Source organism: Pipistrellus hanaki (assembly GCF_964339955.1).
Source record: "Pipistrellus hanaki genome assembly, chromosome: 6".
Lineage (NCBI taxonomy): Eukaryota > Metazoa > Chordata > Mammalia > Chiroptera > Vespertilionidae > Pipistrellus > Pipistrellus hanaki.
Window position 1 is genome coordinate 37,396,593 of NC_140508.1, and position 19,363 is coordinate 37,415,955.

At 52.9% G+C, this 19,363-nt stretch overlaps 1 protein-coding gene across 15 annotated transcripts in view; it reads left to right on the forward strand.

The window, feature by feature from the left end:
• Positions 1-19,363, forward strand: part of EPB41L1 (erythrocyte membrane protein band 4.1 like 1) — a 122,944-nt gene that overhangs the window by 49,797 nt on the left and 53,784 nt on the right. For 13 of the 15 annotated variants that reach the window (XM_084888629.1, XM_084888633.1, XM_084888634.1 and 10 more), the window contains one exon: positions 19,011-19,213. In XM_084888629.1, the coding sequence (XP_084744755.1) occupies positions 19,011-19,213 (203 nt within the window). Of the gene's footprint in view, positions 1-3,730; positions 4,417-16,483; positions 16,605-19,010; positions 19,214-19,363 lie in introns of those variants that run through there. The other 2 variants (XM_084888631.1, XM_084888632.1) reach the window with 2 other exon arrangements.

Here is a 19,363-nt window from a genome sequence, read left to right on the forward strand (position 1 = left end):
ATGAAGAATAGCAAAAAGAAACAGATAACATTATTCTAATGATGTACTTAATCCAATACACCCAAAATACAAAAACATTATTAATGAGATACATTGCATTTCTTTCATCAAATATTTATAATCTATAGTGTGATTTGTACTTACAGCTCATCTCCGTTTGCAAGTACCACATTTCAAGTGCTCAGTATCCGCTGGTTCTTAGTGGCTGCCATCGTGAGCAGCCCCATTCTAGAGCCAGGGGGAAGAGCTCAGGGTATGACATCAGGCACACGTGGCCTGCCATGCATTGGTGGGGTGAACTTTGGGATGCCGTTAACGCCTCTATCACTTCGCCTGTGAGAGGAGTCAGTAATTCCGATGCTGGAGAATTGTTGTAAGGATTAAACAAATGACTGTCTGGTGCCAGTCAGTACTCAGGAAATGATGGTGCTTCCTCTTACAGGCCCTCTGGTTTGTAGGCCATGCTCCCCAACTGGACTGATTGTGAATTCAAGGGTGGACGCTCCCCAAAATCTCTCTCCTTCCTCAGGGCCACTGTTGAGTGTGAGCGTCACCGCTTGCTGAATGAAAGATTAAATCCTTGGGCTAGGAGTGCTGGCCACCCCCGCTGCCCGCCCAGGAATCAAGGGGCCCCTGGTGACTGGAAGTCAAAGACCACTCACTGGCTATTTGGGGGGTCCATGGCAGAGACCACTGACTACATGGGGTGACCTTGGCATGTCTCTCATTCCAAAGATAAAGGGGGGTGGGGGAGGGGTGAAAGAGGCATTGCATAGAATGTTTGGTTTAGTCTCTGCTCCATGAGTGGCCAGGGGGGGCTGTGGCTCACACTGTGTGCTTTGCCTTCCCAGCCAATGGACTGAATCATTTCCATTCTTCTTCTGGCTTTCCTCTGCCCTGACAATTTGTGCCATCAAGAATTTCTCCTACATTCTAGGCAGACCAGAGAGGGATGAGGGGTCCTGCCATCATTCGCTGACCTCCCCATCACAGCATCCCTCTGACAGAAGTAGAGCAGGAAGAATTTCTCCCCTTTTATAGGTGAGAAAACTGAGTCTCAGAGAGGTCAAATAACCTGCCCAAGTAACACAGAAAGAAATGACAGAGCCAGGGCTGGAAGCAGAGTTCGGACCCGAAAGAACCGAAGAGACCTGTTCATTAGGAGAGGTGAGGGGTCCTCTTCCTTCTTGCATTTGTCCACGGCGGCTTTCCTGAGATAGGGTCGGGTCCTGTTTCTGTGCCTCAGTTTCCCTGCCTGTGGAATGAAAGCAGCCAAGTACCCGGGGTAAAGATTTTAACTGAATGCCCCTACGGTTGTGTGTTATTCAGAGAGTGCCCCAGCCCCCTTTTGCTCCCCAACCAGATTTCTCTAGAAAAGGTTGTTGGGGGTTATGTGGAAAGTAGCTGGTCCAGAAAGCCCATGTTCCAGTGCGGTGTCACCTTGGACAAGTCACTCGCCACTCTGGGCCTCAGCCTGTCCATTTATAAAATGAGGGGTGATGGATCTCATAAGATGTGAAGATTGCCATGACTGTACTTTACATACTAGAACGTGCTAGAGAAATGTTAGTCAATAATAATAATAATAATAATAATGGTCATGATAGTATTAATAAAGAAACAGAAATAATGATAATAGAAGCAACCTAATTTTTCTGTGTGGCCCCTCTATCCTGGAGTAAAATGGGCTCTTTGGGTATTAATCCAGAATGATGTCTGGGAACGTCCTGCCTGGGTCTTTGGAATGTAGCCTGGATTTGTCTGGGAAAGTGAGAGGCTCTATCCCGCCAAGGAGGGTGGGAAAGTGGCCTTGCCCCAGGGGAGCAGGGGGAGGGCTCCCGCTGGGGGAAGGAGGGGAAGGGGGTGGGTCCAAGGAAGGAGAGTTGGTGGAGGAGGAACCAAGGGCTTTGGCCACGCGGCTCTGTCCCGCCCACAGGAGCCCAGGGTTGGGAATGCCAGCAAGCCGAGGAAGCTGAGTCAACGTGGAATAAAAATTCTTGAAGGCAGGCGGTCAAGAATCTCTTAGCCAATGAGCATATGAAACAATACATTCATCTGGTGTAGCTCCTGAGTCTTCTGATCCTTCTACTCATTCATATGAATCAATGTGGAGTGAACTGCAATGTACAGTGAACAGAGCCTCCGCAGTGGCAACGTGGCTTGTCCAAGGTCATGCCCCCGAGTTCCTGGGAAGAGCTGAGTTTGAGAGTCTGGGGAGTGGAGAGTCCAAAGCCCGGGAGGAAATCTGTGAGGAAGTCTGCCCAGCAGGACTCTGGTGTTTCTGTGAATTGGCCCTGGGCTAACTTTGCCATCTTCCTGTCTCCTGGGGGGGGAGGGGGGGGGTTGTTCTCTGGGATGGGGAGGAGCTGGCTTCCTTCTGCTTCCTAGTGGGCAGCAGGGAGAGCGAGGGGACCGGAAACTGGGTCTTGGGAACATTGGAGGAGTTCATTGTGTTTAAGTTGGAGAAAAGAAGGCTTGGTTCCTGGGTGGGGAGAAGGGACAGAGTTGCCATCGTGGGTTCTCTGAGGGGTGCTGAGGAGAGGGCCTAGCCTCGTTTTGTGGAGGCCTTAGTGTTGGCACTAGGACCTAGGGTGGGATGTCAGCATGAAGGAGCACCACCTTGGGAGGAGGCGTGAGGGGAGGAGTTACCTGCCCTGGAGCGTGGGAGTAGAGATGGATTCTGGTGAGGGTGACACTGAGGGAACTGCATCAGGAAGGACAGAAGGCTCGGCTCACTTTCCCCTGGCGTTGGACATCTGTGGTTTCCAGGTGGTGGATTCTGTGGTGCCTAGAACTATAGCTGGCACTGATAGGTACTCAGGAATTATTTGAAGAATTAAAAGAATAAATGTATATGCCAGGAGGTGGGGATGGTTAGGGAGTAGGGGTCATATGGCTACAAACGTGGACCCACTTTTGTGTTGTTTTTTTTAAACCTTTTCAGGTATCTTAAAAAAAAAAAGTATATATATATATATATATATATATATATATATATATATATATGTTGATTTTTTCCTACAGATAGGAAGGGAAAGGGATAGATAGCTAGAAATATTGATTAGCTGCCTCCTGCACACCTCCTACTGGGGATGTGCCCACAACCAAGGTACATGCCCTTGACCAGAATCGAACCTGGGACCTTTCAGTCCACAGGCTGACGCTCTATCCACTGAGCCAAACTGGTTCCGTCGACAGAAACTTTTGGAGATCATGCTGTGGGTTACCTACCATCTTCTCCAGGCCTTCCTGCAGAGAACTGGGGCCCCTAGAGATTGGTACTTCCAACCCTTTCTTTCATTGTTTGCATATTGAGGAGAGCAACTTGCCCGAAGGTATTGCTGGAGTCAGTGGCCCCGCTGGTCTGGAACCCAGGCCCTCTGCCTCCCAGGTTCCTCTGCTGTTTGAGGTCCTGGCCTGCTGATTGACTGAAGAGGGGGTGCATGCAGTGGCTGGGAGTTGGTGCTTCTGGAGGGGCGGAACAGGGCTTCCCTTGGTTTTCAGCGATGACCTTGGTGGCCCAGGCCCCTTGGCCCCTCCCACCTGCCTGGAACCCGGGAGCACACCCAGCATGGGCTCACACACGTCTGTACCTGGGCCCCGTGTCCCCTATGGTCCTTGTCCCTGGAGCACACATGGACATATGTACACACACACACACTCAGACACACAGGATCCCGGGAGACGTTTGCACACACCTCCTCCTCACAGGGGAGGAGCCCCGAGTCCCAGGGCGATGGCCCCCTGAGCCGCCTGGGAGGAGAGGGTATCTGGCTCGGTGGGCTGGGAGGCCCACTGAGACTGAGTCACCCCTTCTGAGTCAGGGGTCCTCCCTCCTCCCTCCCCTCCTCCCTCCCCTCCCCTCTCCTTCCTCTCTCCCTGCGGAGCCCCCAAGCGGGCTTGGCCCAGCCAGGAGGGCGGAGACTGGCCTGGGCCGGTGGGGACAGCGGAGAGCCAAGCGTTGGCTTCTGATGCAAGGTCTCCCAGAGGTCCGGCCGCTGCTCCGGCCGCCGCGGGAGGAGGTGGCCCGGGAGCCTGGGCGATAGGAAGGGAGCGGGAGCGGGAGCGGGAGCGGAGCCGGGCGGGGAGAGGAGGCGGAGGCAGGGCAGGGCGGCCCGAGGGAGCAGGCGGCGCGCGGCTCCGGGGCTGGGCTGGAGGCCGGGCGGGCGGGCGGGGGCGGGTGGCCGCGCTGGGCGCCGGGCCCGGGGCTGTGGGCACGGAGCCCGGCCCCGGCGCACGCCGCCGCCGCCGCCGCCGCTGCTGCTGCAGTCGGCATCCATCAGCGGGCGGGGTGCGCGGCACAGGCTGCTCCGCAGAGCCCGCCGCGCTCCGCGCCGCCCCGCCCCAGGCCTGCCACCCGGGAGCCGAGAGGGCGCTCCGCACCCAGCCTGCCGGCATGGGGACTCCCCCGCTCAGGTAGGCACCGGGGGAGACCAGGTGGGAGGGGGGTGGGGGCGGCTCGGCACTTGGAGGCCCAGACTCCACTGTTGGGGGAGGACCGGGGGCGAGACTGAGAGGGACGGAGTTTGCAGGCTGTTGCCCCCTGGCCAGTGTGGGGTGGTCCTTGCTGTTCCTCCCTGCCTCCCAGCTCCGCAGCCTCCCCAAGGCCTGGAGAGGGAGGCGGGGAGGTGGGGAGCTGGTGCTTGCTGTAGGGATAGAAGGTTGCTGCGCCCCCATCCGTCTCCCCCCACCACCACCGACACCCCACTCTGTTTTCAAGACCACTTCCGCCCCCTCCGTGGAGGTCGAGGGCCCTGGCGCTCTCTCCAGCCGCTTCCGATGCTGCATGACTGTCCGGGCTTGGCCTGCGGCCGGGATGCCAGGGAGCCCCTGCCCTTGCCCTAACCCCTGGGTGCAGGCATCTCCCCACTCCAGGCTCACTTCCACCCCACCCTCCTCCACGGCCCCCAAAGCTTGGGGTGGCCTTGGCATTGCTTTGGCAGCTGTTGTCCCACTGATTAGAGAGAGAGGACTTGCTGGTCCCAGTTGTGTCTGGCACCTTCACTCTGGGGGATGTCCAGGGCTCTAGAGGCTCGGGTCTTGAGGATAGATCGGGGGTGGGGGCAGTGGAGTACTTCCTGGAAGCAGAGGGCACTGCCTGGCAGAGCTGTGGCCCAGGGTGCTCTATGGGGGGCTGTATAGGGACTAGGAAGGAGTTCTGAGGGTGCACTCGCCCTCCGCTGCCGGCCATGGCCCTTGCTTTCACCCTGGAGATCTGAGCTTTGGTGGGAGAGAAACATGCCCATGTGTTCCTGCCGTCACTTCTGGATCTGCACAGCATCTCCTCTGCACCCAAAGGTGGGGATATAGGAGGACTGGAGTTAGGACCTCTGTGGGTCCCGCTGCTCCATCCTCCCTGCCCCAGCTCCACTAGGAGTCTTCCAGAAGCAGCTGCATTCGGGCCGGATTGAAAGATTGTGCCCTCAGGAGCTCCTGGAAGACTCGGAGCCGCCAGTCCTGGGCAAGGGTGTGGAGGAGAGAGGCTGTGAGCCGCCTGTCCATCCGTTCCTCCAGATGGAGCCTGCGGCAGGGGCAGCCCGTGCCAGCCTCCTCTCCGAGCCACCGTGGCCCAGGAGGCTGTGCCAGCTCCTACAGGGATGGAGCTGGCTTCTGCTGGCCAGCCTGAGGCCATGCTGCCCAGAGATTCCAGGGGCAATATTTGTGGTGTGCAGAGTACGGTCCCTCGAGGGGCACCTGAAGGCCGTCCTGGAGGAGATCAGGGCGAGGGGCATTTTTCCTGTTAACCCTCCCTGGGTCCCATGGCGGTTCCCCGGGCCCAGCTCTGTAAGCTTCATGGGGGTTTGCTCCCACCGAGCAGTGCTGGTCCTGGAGGCCCCACTGGGTAAGTGTTGCCAGGATGAATGAGGCCTGGAGAGGAAGAGTGACTTGTCCAAGGTCATAAAGCAACTGAGTGGGGAAGCCAGCGCCATGGACCTGGTCTTCTATCCCTTGATTTGGGGTTCTTGCAACCCAAACGCCTGTTTCCCTGTGGTTGTGGCTGTCCCATACCCAGGACATACCCAGGCTGGGCCGTTAGGTGGGGCCTTACATTGACCTCCCCCAGATCAGCCCTCGCCCACAAAGTGTGAGGCAGAGAGGCAAGGCTGCCTCACAGAGAGTGGGCAAGGGCTGAGGCAGCGGGTAGCTGGCTGCACCGGGCTCTCCGGGGAATGTGCAGGGCTGAGAGGACCCTGGGATGTTCTGGGGCTGAGCCTCTGGGCAGGGGAGGGACCTCAGGTGGGAAGTGCATCTGTGTTAGCTTCAGGATGGACATCACTGTGGGCCTCTCCGGGCTTGTGTGTCCCCGTCATTAAAAGGGGGTAATAATCTGTGTCTGGAATAATGTCTATAAAGCCAGAGGGAAGGCATTTATTGAGCATTTACTGTGTACCATACAGTATAATAAGGGGTTTTGCAGCATCTCACAGCAACCTTGTCAGGTAGTGCTATCATTACCCACTTTTTACAGGTGGAGAACTGAGGTTCAGAGAGGTTGTGTCACTTGCTTGAAGTTACACAGCTGGAAAGGGTGGGATTGTGTGAGTCCAGAGCCCCTCTCGCTACCATGATATTACACCTGGGGCTGTATCTGGAATACCACCAGGCGGGTGTCCAGCAGAGCCAGATGGCTGATGTGCCAGGGTTGGTCCAGGTGCAGAGGTGTGTGTGTTGGGTCTGAGTCAGGGGTGGTTCTGTGGCCGGAGTGCTCTGCGGGGGGGGGGGGGGGGGGCGGTCCTGAGGGGTAGGGGCACAGAGGTACCAGCTGGAGGCCTGAGAGAGGGGTGGGCCTTGACCTCCGCTTCCTGGTGAGGGCCTCCTAGAAGTAGGGATGCGCTGGACTTCCTGCTGCCATTGGCCACATTGGGAGGGCTCCAGTGGCCGGGAAACAGAAAGGTGGGTAAATGCAGGGCATCAGCTAGTCCGGGGTAGGGGAGGCCATGCAGGGAGGGGTCCTGAGCCTGGGCGGATGGCTGGTACCACGACCTTTGTGAGTGGGAGGCTTGTGAAGACTAGTAGCAGCCTGCATTTGTTGAGCTCTTATTACACGCCAGGTTCTGGTTGAAGGGCTTACCCTGTGTAGCTCATACACGCTTCCCGAAACCCTGTGAGACAGGAATTCTTCATTTCCCCTTTCACAGATGGAGGGAACTGAGGCTTAGAAAGGGGAGACAGGGGCTCAAGGTCACACGGCTGGGTCTCAGGGAAGCCAGGATCCAAATGCAGACAGCACGGGGTCAGAGCCGTGTCCTGAAGGGCCTTGTGGTCTAGTCGGGAGGCACAGACAGGACACAGGGAAGGGAAAGGGCGAGTTATGGCATATGCTAAGCAGGGATTTCTATTTTGGTGATCAGAGAAGGCTTCTGGGCACCGAAGACCAAGTGGAATTTGGATCGTTTTGTGGGGAGGGCATCCATGCTCCCGAGTCAGAGGGGAAGGGAACCGGGATGCCTTGAAGAAGAGCAGATGTCTGGTGTGCGCCGAGCAGATGGCGCAGGGGCTGGGGGTGCTGGGAGGTGACTCAGAAAGTCAGCTTGTGTTGGGTCTTTTGGCAAAGCTCTGAAATCCACCAGATCTAGTAAAAACTCCGCTGTGTGCTCGCCATGTGGCCTCAGCCACATCACCTAGCTGGTCTGCGCCTCAGTTTCCTCATCTGTAGAATGGGGATAAACACACCTGTCTCGCCGAGCCCATGTGAGGTGGTGGTTCTGAGGAGGACCCAGTGCAGGGCCGGCGCGTCCCAGGGGCTCAGTAAACATCCGCCCTCCGCCCTCCGCCTCTCTTAAATGTCAGGCTGAGGAGTTTCCCCCTGACCGGGAGCCTGGAGGCTCTGGGAGTCTCTGCAGGTGTCTGGTCTGCACAAGCATGTATGGGGGCATGACAGATCGGTGCTTGGGAAGGTCCCTTTGGCAGCTGTGAAAACCACAGGGAGGCTGTGGACTGTCTTGCAGGAAAGAACCAGGCCTGTGGGCTCCGAGGGGGCTGGTGTGGGAAGGAGGTTGAAACCACAGCAGATGCCTGCCCCCTCAGGTGGTGTGCGGCTCAGCTGCTTGGGGGAAGGGGAGGTCTGGGGGAGGGGAGGCCACCAGGACCATGACTTCCGCTCGAGGCTCGTGAGTCTAAGATGAAGAACTTGTCTTCCTCCAGCCATTCCAAGGTTTTGCAGCATCTTCTTTGTGTATCTGCCTTTCCCCCCTCTTCCCCCTTTGAATAATTTCCCTTGGATGAATCCCCATCAGAGCTCCCTCCATAATAGCAGCAAATTGGGACTAAGTGCCTGACAATAGGAAGATGATTGAGAACGTTTTGGAACATCCAGCGGATCAAATAATAAGCAGCCTCGAACAGCCACAGAAATACTTACCGTGCAGCATATGGAGCTGTGCCCTGAAGCTCCTTTGCATCATCCTTTATTCATTTCATTCCGCGTGTGACGGAGGTGGGAGAGGGGCTAGATCCTGCAGGTGCAGGAAGAGATCCAGGCTAGGCTCTCATCTCCCTGAGGGCAGGGGCCATATTTGACTCATCGTTGTGTCCTCAGCATGTAGCTCAGTGATTTGGTGAAAGAGTTGTCGGAGTGAATGAAGCAGATGGGAAGTGACTTGTCCAAGGTAATGGAAATGTTAGACCCAGGACCCGAGTCTCCTCATCCTTACTCGCCACATTCTTCTCACTCACCACTCAGGATCCGAGAGGGGAGCAGGGTGCAGAGGTTCCCAGCAAGGACTTAGGACGCACACAGACCTGGGCTCAAGTCTAGTTTGTGTCCTTACTAGTCGTGAGATGTTGGCAAAACAATTCATCTTAAAAAAAAAAAAAAAAATATATATATATATATATATATATATATATATATATATATATATATTGATTTCAGAGAGGAAAAGGAGAGAGAGACAGAACATCGATGATCGGAGAGAATCATCGATCAGCTCTGCCTCCTGCACACCCCACACTGGGGATCGAGCCTACAACACAGGTATATGCCTGGAACTGGGAATTGAACTGTGACCTCCTGGTTCATAGGTTTACACTCAACCACTGAGCTACACCGGCCGGGCCAATTAATCTTTTTAAGCCTCAGTTTCTCCATTTGTAATATGGATAGTCCAAGTACCTCCTTCTAGGATTATCATCAAGACTAAATGATTTAAGGCTTATAAAGCCTTAAATGTATGTAACTAGCACATCGTATAGCACCCATGAATGTTAGCTGTCAAGATATAATAATGTGGAAATATTTCTGATACAATTAGTGTTAAATTAAAAAACACACACAAAAAACCCTACAATTATGAGCACTTAACGTGGAGTAAATTAGGTATGCCCATAGATAGACTATACTTACAGGCACAAATGGAGTTAGAGCAGGTACTATGGGAAGTAAATAAGACTGACCAAAATACATATTTTTAAATACTATATTTGTTTTATTTTAGTTTTAATTTCAAAAGAAATATGTGAAAAAATCCTAATAATTCAGAAGTGTATTCTGTCCTTGGCTCCCCAACCAAAATCCTTCTTTCTAGAAGTAGCCAATAGCAGGATATTTCCTATGCCTACATAAGCATACGCACCAGAATGGGACCATAAATTGCATTGTTGTTTTAGAACTTGCATCTTTTTCATTCAGTGATGTCTTGACATCTTTCCATGTCTTTACATATAAAATCTATCTCAAAAATATTCACGATAGGTATGTGCTACTTTGTAATTAATGGAATGAGTAAGTCCTCATTAACTTGGACATTTAAAGTTGCTTCCAATGTTACTGTATTCTAAATAAAGCTGACAATGAATTTTTATAGTGTTTAAACCATTAAAGGAAGTCAAATGAGAGAAAGAGTCATAGACTGTGAGGTGTGCCCGAGGGTCTGCAGCTTCTTTCTCCCTTCTCCTTTCCCTCCTCTCCTCCCTTCTCGGCAGAGCCTGAGGGGGCAAGGGCATGAAGGGCCAGTGTGTGGGGGGGCCCTGTCTCTGTCACCCTCAAAGGGTGGGGACGTCCAAGGCAAACCCCTCTGTCACTCACCCAGGATGGAGCTCACCTATGAAATTTTCAGATTCTTTCAAGACATTGTAAGTGGCTGCCTGAACCCTGCTGCTGCTTATACCCCTCATGTCCTTTGGGCTAGTTCCTTCTCTTCTCTGGACCTCATTGTGCTCATCTGAATGGTCCAGACATGCTTACTGACGGGAGCCATCGCTGCTCTCCTGCAAACATGGTGCCAGCGTGAGCTCCTAGTGCAGTCTCTCATTTAATCCTCACTAAACGTCTTTGAGGCGTGCAAGGTGTTACCCTCAGTTTAAATGCTCAGATTGGCTCTCAGAGAGGTTAAGCAACTTGGCCCAAGGTCCCCACGCCAGTGGGAAAGGATTCAAACTGGCCCAAAGCCCGTGTTCGTAGCTGCTGTTCTGTGCTTCCCCTCACTCGCTGCTGATCAGTGAGGTCATGTGAAATGATTATTCTAAAAGGATCCTTTAAATTGTCAAGCGCCTTGCATGTGGGAGGGGTTGATACTGCTGTTATTATTTCCATATCCAGAGCAACAGTAGCTTTGGTTACATGGTTGACAGCAAGTTGGAGGTAGCAGGATTGAGGGGAAAGAGCGTGGGACCCTGAGCCACCCACTTGGGTCCTAGTCCTGGCTCTCTCCGATCTGACTGGCCGTGTGACCTTGGCCAGCCAGGCCGGCCTGACGGGTAAGCCCACCACCTACCCTGTTGGGTCCTTGTGCAGCTCCAGGGAGAGAAAGCCCGGAAGAGAACCAGCCCACAGCCCGGCTCTCAGCGGATGCCAGTTACAGGACGGTCTCTATCTGCCTCCGCAGTCAGTGTGGCCCAGGAGGGAGGCATCTCTCCTTTCGGATGCTGTTACTCCGCAGTTCTGGGCATGTCACATGGTCCCTGGCCCACAACTGCACATCAGTTTGTGGCTCCGTGGTGGCACATGAAACTTTTGGGCAGGAAGCCAGTGCTAACCCGTGGCAGCCTCTTCACATTGCTTGGCTTTATTTAACGCGGTGCCCATGGGTACCACAGGCCTCTGACAGATTGCCATCTCTCCTTTGTCTCCTGGGAGCTGAGCAGCAGTAAGAACCACTGTGGCCCAGCTCCCCTGTCAGCCCCTCGGCTTCCTTCAGGAGCTCCCAAGACCGGCTGGGAGGGTGGTACCGAGCCCCAGAGGCAGCTCTCGCACCCTGCACCCCTCCTCCCTCCTCCCTCCAGCAGGCAGTCATTTCATTCCCATCCACCGGAGATTGTCACTCCAGGAAGTGAATGTTCCAGTGTTCCGTCCTGGGGAAATCCCAATGGAAGAGATCCTCTCCAGAGAGAAAGAACAAGTCTTAACAGCGGCAGTGTCTCTCTCTCTCCTCCCTCTCTCTCTCTCATTCTCTCTCTCTTTCATACTCTCTCTCTCTCCTCTCTCTCTCTCTCTCTCTCTCCCTCTCTCTCTCTCATCCTCTCTCTCTCTCCTCCCTCTCTCTCTCTCATTCTCTCTCTCTCCTCCCTCTCTCATTCTCTCTCTCTCTCTCTCTCTCTCTCTCTCTCTCTCTCTCTCTCGTTTTTCTTTAATTCTTTTCTGACGCCAAAAGTAATACATGTTCATAGAAAAATTTTACAGAGAACCCCCTAAAAAGAGAAATTAATTCAGTAATTCCTTCTCCAAGGGAATGCTCTTCTTAACATTTCATTCTTTAGACTTAGCACTGAGATGAGAATATCTGACGTTTCTCGAGCACTAAGGGGGCTTTGGCATGTGCCAAGTGCTTTATGGGCATGATCTGATTCGATTCTCACAGCACCCCTGTGAGGTGGGCCAGATTATCATGAGGATTGCACAGATTATCATGAGGATTGCACAGATGCAGATACAGGCACAGAGAGGCAAAGGGACTTGATCGAGATCTCCTTGTTTCCCATTTTATCCTTAACCAGTAGGTTACATTGCTACTTCCTGGTTTCTCTTTCCCTCCCTCTCTACTTTCTGTTATATTTAGTGATAGGAGGTGTATCTGTCAGATTTTGAGGGAAAATAGAATTCCATTTTGGTGTACACATCAGGTGCTTCAACTGCGTTAATTGGTAGTAAAGGTGTGGGCAGGGTTAAGGGCACCCGCAGGTGGTGCCTTCAAACTAACAGTTCCAGGAGCTGTTACAGTGACAGGAGCTGCTGCCTCCCCTTGGCCTGAAGGAGCAGAGAGGTGGGGCCGTGTTCACAGAATTCAGCGATGGCTGGGCCTGTGCAAGGAACTGTCCCAGAGGGGCTCGGCCTCTACCAGAACCACAGGGAGGGAAACTGGGAAGATGCACCCCGACCTCTCTCTCCTTCACCCTCTGACCTCCTGCTAGCACCCCCATCGGCCAAGCAGAAGTCTGCAGGCAGGGGAGCTCTGACAGGCCTAGAGGTCAGCCTCCTGCTTCAGAAGCGTGGTTCTAGGGGATGGAGGAGATGTGACCCCTGACTTCCCAAAAGAACGAACCGTTATCTCGTAACCGTGATTATGGAAACATCATTCAAAACAGAGGAATTACACTTTCTGCCGTGCATTCTCTGGGTGTCTTGTGTCTCCCACGCCTGCTCCATTTCTCCCTCTCTTTACCTCCCTCCTACCATAGTTTCTGCCTGGTTCAGAATTCCCAGAAATCCTGGGCAAATGTTGTTAGTGTCTGTGATTTGGAAGAGACAGCCTTACTGGCTGGGGAGTAATTGTTCACGACTGTATGTGCCCCAGTGTTGTTCCACTGTGATGCATGTGCATGCATATGTCCTGGTACACATATTGTAAACATCTGTGACATGCTCTCCCCACACTTAGCTTTCGTATTTCAAAGTGCTTTTCTTCCTCTCACCTCCTGTGTGTGCATGGCCCTGCTCTGCAGGGGGAGGACAGGGGCTCTCACCCCGGTCTGACAAATGAGGAAGCACGCTCAGAAAGGGGAAGTGACTGGCCCAAGGCCTCTCAGATGGGAAGTGGCAGAACTGAAACCAACCTTCCCTTTCAATCCTGGAGTTTTTCCATGGCCAGCCTCACCCCTGGCAGGAGTTAGTACGGGCAGGAGCCCTCTGCAGCTGCTGAGCTGCCATGTAGTGAGGTGGACTCGGGAGTCAGAGAGACTTGGCTCAGCCTCATGACCTTGGGCAAATTGGTCCGCCTCTCTGGGCCTGGGTGTCCTCCTCAGGAAAGGAAGGTTGATAATATCAGGAGTTTGGATGGAAAAGTCAGTAAGAGCTGATACATCATCAGGACAGGCTGGCTGGCTGGCTGGTACCCAGAAAGACTCCCAAGGTGAATGCAGCCCCCATCTCTGGTCCTCAGTTGAGAAGACTTAAGATTTGTCTTGTTGGTATTCCACCCACCCATTACCCCTGTGTTTGCCCATTTGTCCATCTACCCATCCATCTGACACCAGACCCCTACGTGTACATTCTGGCACTGCCATTCACTAGCTGTAGATCTTGGGCAAGTTACTTAACTGCTCAGTTTCTTCTTTTATAAAATGGAGATAATGAGAGCTCTAGTATAGGTTCTTATAAAAATTAGATGTGAAATTGATGTAAAGTGCTTAGATTAGTGTCTGGCAAATAGCAAACTATAGATATGTTAGCTTTGTTGTTGTTGTTTATTGAAAATAGCACTAAGCCCGGGAGGTAATGGTGAATGTGATTAATATAAAAGTTTTGTCTTTATGAAATTTATGTTCCAGAGGAGGAATAGAAACAAATAAGTAAACCAATCAATAAATATAAGGTTTGTTTGTGATAGTTGCTCTGGGGAAAAAATCCAGCATGCTTGCTAAATGAGTACAGAGTTTCTTCTTGGGGTGACGAAAAATTTTGGAACTAGATAGTGGTGATTATTGTATAACATTGTGAATGTAATTAAAACCCAATTTATACTTTAAAGTGGTTAAAGTGACAAAAAGAACAAAAAACAAAAACAAAATGTCAGCACGCTGTAACCAAAAACATGAGGGGGAGAGATCCACTTTAGACAGAGTGGTCCATGGGTGCATAGACTGAGATCTGAAGGGTAAGAACTGCCACGGCCAAGATTTAGGGGACAAGCCCACTGTCCGTACCGTTTAAGGGCAAACCCCACAGCAGAGGCAAGCTTGGCGTGGTTGGGGAGCAGGTGGAAGCCGGTATGGCAGGCTCACAGTGATGGTTGGGCAGCAGTGGAAGCTGAGGCAGGGGCCATGGGTAGCCTTGGTGAAGCGTTTGTGTTTTCCTTTGGTGGGAAGCCATTGGCGGGTTTAAAGAGGGCATCCGGGTGGAGTTTTGAAAAGGTCCTTGTGGCTCCTCTGTGGAGAATAAACCCTAGGAAGGCCCCAGTGCCCAGGGAGTCCATGGGGGCGGCTGGGGAAGCCATGCAGAGTGAATTAGAGTAACTTGCACCTGAGTAGAGGCTGTGGGAATAAAGAAAAAGAACAAATCCAAGGTTTTGGACTCAGGGATGCTGACTCATGCTAGCCCCGGTCGGAGGGCTGATGTATAAATCTGTCTGTTCATTTTAATGAGTGGCACCACAGCAGGCCAAGTGGCTGTTGCCTCGGCTGGGCCACCAGATGGAAAGCCACAGTGGGGGGGGCTGCTGAGTGCCCCCGGAGGAGGAGCCAGCAGGTGGCTGCAATGCTGACAGCCTTCGAGGCTGGCCCCAGACCCACCAAGTGAGCATCCTGGGCCTCATGGGCTCCCTCCTCCAGGCAGGGCTGGTGTAGGCCCCGTCGGCATTGACTTTGGCTGGCTGCCCTCCCCGCTTTGCTAATCCCACGCATATTGGATTTCATGTTTAGGGTCATCAGTCAGGCCTTGCTGGCCTCCGTCTCTTAGAACGTCTTTCTGCATCCATTCTGGGTGCACACTTCTGAACTCCTGGTTCTCAGGCCACTCCCTACCGTGGCTTCCCACTACTGCTTGTAATTACAGACCGTCTCAGGGTCGTTTGATTGGGCGCAAACCGTGCTGAGCGCTCTCTCAGTGTTACTTTCCTGAATCTCCATCACCACCCTGAGAGGGAAGGAGGCCTATCTCTGGCTTTTAGACAAAGCCACCTAAACTCAGAGACGTGAAGTCGCTTGCTTACTAGTGAGGTCACAGAGCGAGCTAGTTCTAGACCCAGACTCTGGGTTCTAGGTCTGGCCCTTGCCCTGCTGCCCCGTGAAGGGCACCGAGATGACTGTGAGGTCGCGGCCCTGGCCTGGCCTGAAGCAGCGTGTAGCGATGGGAGCCTTGCCCCTCCCAGTAGCCACACGCCTGACTCCTGCAAGGCCGCCTGCTCCACCCCCAGCTCCTTCCCTTTTCTCGCCTCCCCCTGCTCCTCCTGCCTGGCTGCTTGAAGCTCACATTCATAGGCTTCTTGTTCTGAGGAGTCAGGATGTCAAAGCCACCTGTCTGTTTCCTGCTCAGCACTACCTGTTCCCCTCTCTGGGCATTTCCTCACAGGGCGATTCAGCCAAAACGCCCTCCCTGCCATCTCCTGTCTATGTTCTCCCTTTTCTCCGCCTCACCCTCCGTTCCTACCCTGCAAGCCCTTCTTTGAGAACTCTGGGCCATGTCCCCTGTCACCAAATCTCCAGAATCTTCTGGGGGCTGAAACTAAGCAAATCTAAGTCACATGCTTGGTGTCGAACCGTTTCCTAGGTGAGCACCCTCCTCCCTGTAGCACGAGCGCCGTAGGAACCAGCGCATGCTTCCCCGCGGCCCCCTGCGGTGCCGGGCCAGCCTGGTGCCAGGGGGCTCCTCAGCCCGTGCTGGCCGGGGCCTGTAGGCTGTGCCCACGTGACTGGCTGTCGCAGAAGCCAAGGCCAGGTTCTTGGCTCGGTTTCCGTGGCCCGGTGAGAGGACCGTGCCATTATCCTGGACTTGTAAAATAAAGAAGGATTTTATCATAGGCTTTATTTTTTATTTTAATGTTATTATATTTTTTTAATTAGTAAATTCTTTTTAAAGTTTGAGCAGACTTCATGTCCTTCTCATTCTGTCATACCAAGCCATCTGCTTTGAAAAAAAATTATTTTTTAATCTCTAATGCTTTTATTTTTAATTCTTTTCTTAAAATATGTTTTTCTTGAGAGAGAAAGGGAGAGGGAAAGAGATAGAAACATCAATAATGAGAGAGAATCATTGATTGGCTGCCTCCTGCATGGCCCCTACTGGGGAGTGAGCCCACAGTCCCTGCATGTCCCCTGACTGGGAATCCAACCATAACCTCCTGGTTCATAGGTCGATGCTCAACCACTGAGCCACACTGGCTGGGCAGCCTCTAATGCTTTTAAATCAAGAAATCTCCAAGTATAGTAGAGGAATTGAGAACTCTGTTAGCAGAAAGAAGAGAAAATAATCATCAGTACTCTCTGAAAACAACCAAAGTTCACACTTTGCTGACTTTTCTGTAACTGTGTATAAATATTAATCAAAATAGGGTCCATCTGTGCAAACTGTTATGTATCATGCTTTTTCATTCAGATATTCCCCGTCATCCTTTCAAACTCTCTGAGTGGATGAGGCATCATTTATTTAGCCAGCCCCGGCCACAGTGCTTACGGGAGGCTTCCGCCACCTCCTTGGACCTGAGTGTTTTCTCCTTCGAGGAGCTTCTGTTGAGGTTTGCTTGAAGCAGCGAGGGTTGGGGCATCAGGAGGCCGGGAGGGGAGGAGAGTGGGGGGAGGGGGTGGGGGAGGGAAAACCTGTCTGAGGAAATGACTGTCACGCAAGTCTCTTTCGCTCTCTGGGAATCATCGGTAAGAGAGAGGAGATGGAATCATCTTGAATGACTTCCAGTGCCCCTCCTCTGCGGTTCTGCCAGCACCAGGTCTTCCCTGCCAGCAGGCTCTGCTGAAGACCCGGACAGCGGGAGACTGGGGTATTCATTTGAGATTGCTCTCCTGGCTGTCCGAGAGGACCAGGTCAGGGGAGGTTCAGAGTGTGGGCTGAGGCAGAGGGAGGAGCTGATGCGCCAGGGCCGCTGGGCTGCCTGGGCCCGTGAGGGTCATGTGGATGCTGCTCCTTCCAGCAAAAACATACAACTCAGTCTGTGGGTTCTTTGGTGTGTATGTTTTAAAGCACACTTAAGTAGGCATTTATGCTGAGGGCTCTTCCCTCTAGGCCTTATCTAGCATAATGGCCGACATCCTCCAGCGCAGGCTGAGATCCCGAGCCAGGCGGGCAGGTCTGTTGGGGCGGTGAGCTCCCTGGAGCAGCTCTTGTTGCTTTGTGTCCTGCACAGTCAGCACTTGGTGTCACCCAAGCGACAGAGAGCCTCTATTTTACTACGGCTTTAAGTGATCCCGTAAAGCCCAGGGTGATGATGTAAGTGGGAAGCATCTCGGGGCGAGGATGAGGCATTGTGTGTGCACCAAGGCCTTCTCTTCCTCCTCATCTTCCGCTTTATTAGCAGCATCAGTAACAACAAACCCTCTCGTCTGTGCTCCGAGCTCCAGCTTACAACGCTTTTTACTCATTACCCATTCGTTGGGGTTTGAGGATGTCTGTGATCTGTCCGGGGCCCCAGAGCTCCCTCGTGGCCTAGTTGGGCGCTCAGGGCTCCTGCCTTTCTGTCCAGTGCCCTTTGGTTTGGGCCGGGCTGGTGCCCCACAGGAATGCAAGGAAAGAAACTAAAAAGCAAAAAGCAAGTGTGGGGTAGGGGTATGTGCCCCTGGAGGTAGCTGTGATGTCTGTCTGTCTGTCTGTCTGTCTGCCTGCTCATCAGGGGCCTCTCATACTGGATGGGGTCAGGGAGGAACCCTAGGGTAGATCCAGCACCTGTCTGCCTGTCTGTCCATCAGAGGCCTCTCCTGGCAGATGGGGTCAGGGAGGGATTTGCCAGGTCTAAGTCTTGCTCTTTCTCATTTATATCCTGGCACAGAGTTGGCACCAGGTGTCACATAAGCGTCAGGTGTATTTGGAGGAAGGGTTGAGGGTTCCTGTCCATATCTCTGTTCCCTGGTTTTAATTCCAAACTTTTCTTTGAGAATCCACTGATAGGGTCAGAATAGGTACTTCCTCAAAAACACCCAACTTGTGAGGTTTTTTTTTTTTTTTTTAAGTATATTTAAAATTATTAACCTCTCTTAAGTTTGCTGATTGATCTTTCCGATCTTTTACTACAAGTGCACAAACACGGTGATGTGTTGTTGAGGTTGTTGTTTTGTTTTTTAAATATAGAGTGGGACCATGCCGTTCTCTCTCCTTTTCCATCCTTGCCGTGGGCTTATTTCACAGAATACCTGGGCAATAGGTCCTTGATTCTCTAAACTCTCATTTCTTGCTCCGAGAAGAAAAGGATAAGAATAGCTAATTTATATATAACTTATGTAATAGTTTTTCTAAGTCCCTTGCTTTTTGGATGAGTCCTAGAGAGGTAAACTGAATGCTCCATTTGTGGCCAACTTGGGCCTGAGTCCAGTTTTTCTGACTCTTACATGGGCAGGGCTGTGCGTCTGTTAAGAATGCCTTTCCGTCTTACCCTTTGGGTCCATCCTGACAACATCCCCGTGAAGTCACCGGGGCAGGAATTATTGACAAGGCCTGGGGCCTGCAGAGCCTTGCCCACAGTCAGTGCCGGGAGGGTCTTTTGACTGAGTTCAGTGTAGCCAGCCTTCAGTGAGGGGTCACTGTGTGCCAGTAGCCTCGTGGGGCCTCAGCCTGCTGTTGTTGGGCAGACAGCCTCGCTGAGTCCTGCCTGATGCCCTAGAGAGACTCTCGTGGTGCAGGGAAGGGCCCACATTCCAGACCTGGGACAAGATATCAGAGTCCCCGAGGAGCTATTGTACACAAGGTTGGGAGGGAAGTGCTCGTGACCTCCGTTGTCCCCACCAACCCCTCACTTCTCATGACTCTCTCCCCATCCCTACTTCCTGTCCCTCCCTCCTCCCCTCCCTCTCTCTGTGGCTCTTTATCCATTTGTCTCCATCTGTCTCTCTCTGCGTGTGGTTCCTGCCCCCCTCGCTCTGTTCTGTCACACTATCGCTGCCCCTTTCCCCGTCACATGTTCTTCTTCATGCCATTGCAGGCGTGCTGGTCACCATGACAACAGAGACAGGCCCCGATTCTGAGGTGAAGAAGGCTCAGGAAGAGGCCCCGCAGCAGCCTGGGGCCGCCGCCGCTGCTGCTGCTGCTGCGACCACCCCAGTGACCCCCGCAGGCCACGGCCACCCGGAGGCCAACTCCAATGAAAAGCAGCCGCCCCAGCAGGACACTCGGCCTGCGGAACAGGTGTGTGCCGGAGAGCAGGGGCAGCCCTCTTCCTGCCCAGCCTATCCTCTGGGGCACGTTCTTAGGAAGGAGGGGAGGAGGAAATGAAGACTTATTACTGACCAGTTACATGCTGAGCACAGTGTCGTTTTTATATTTAATTCTCCCATA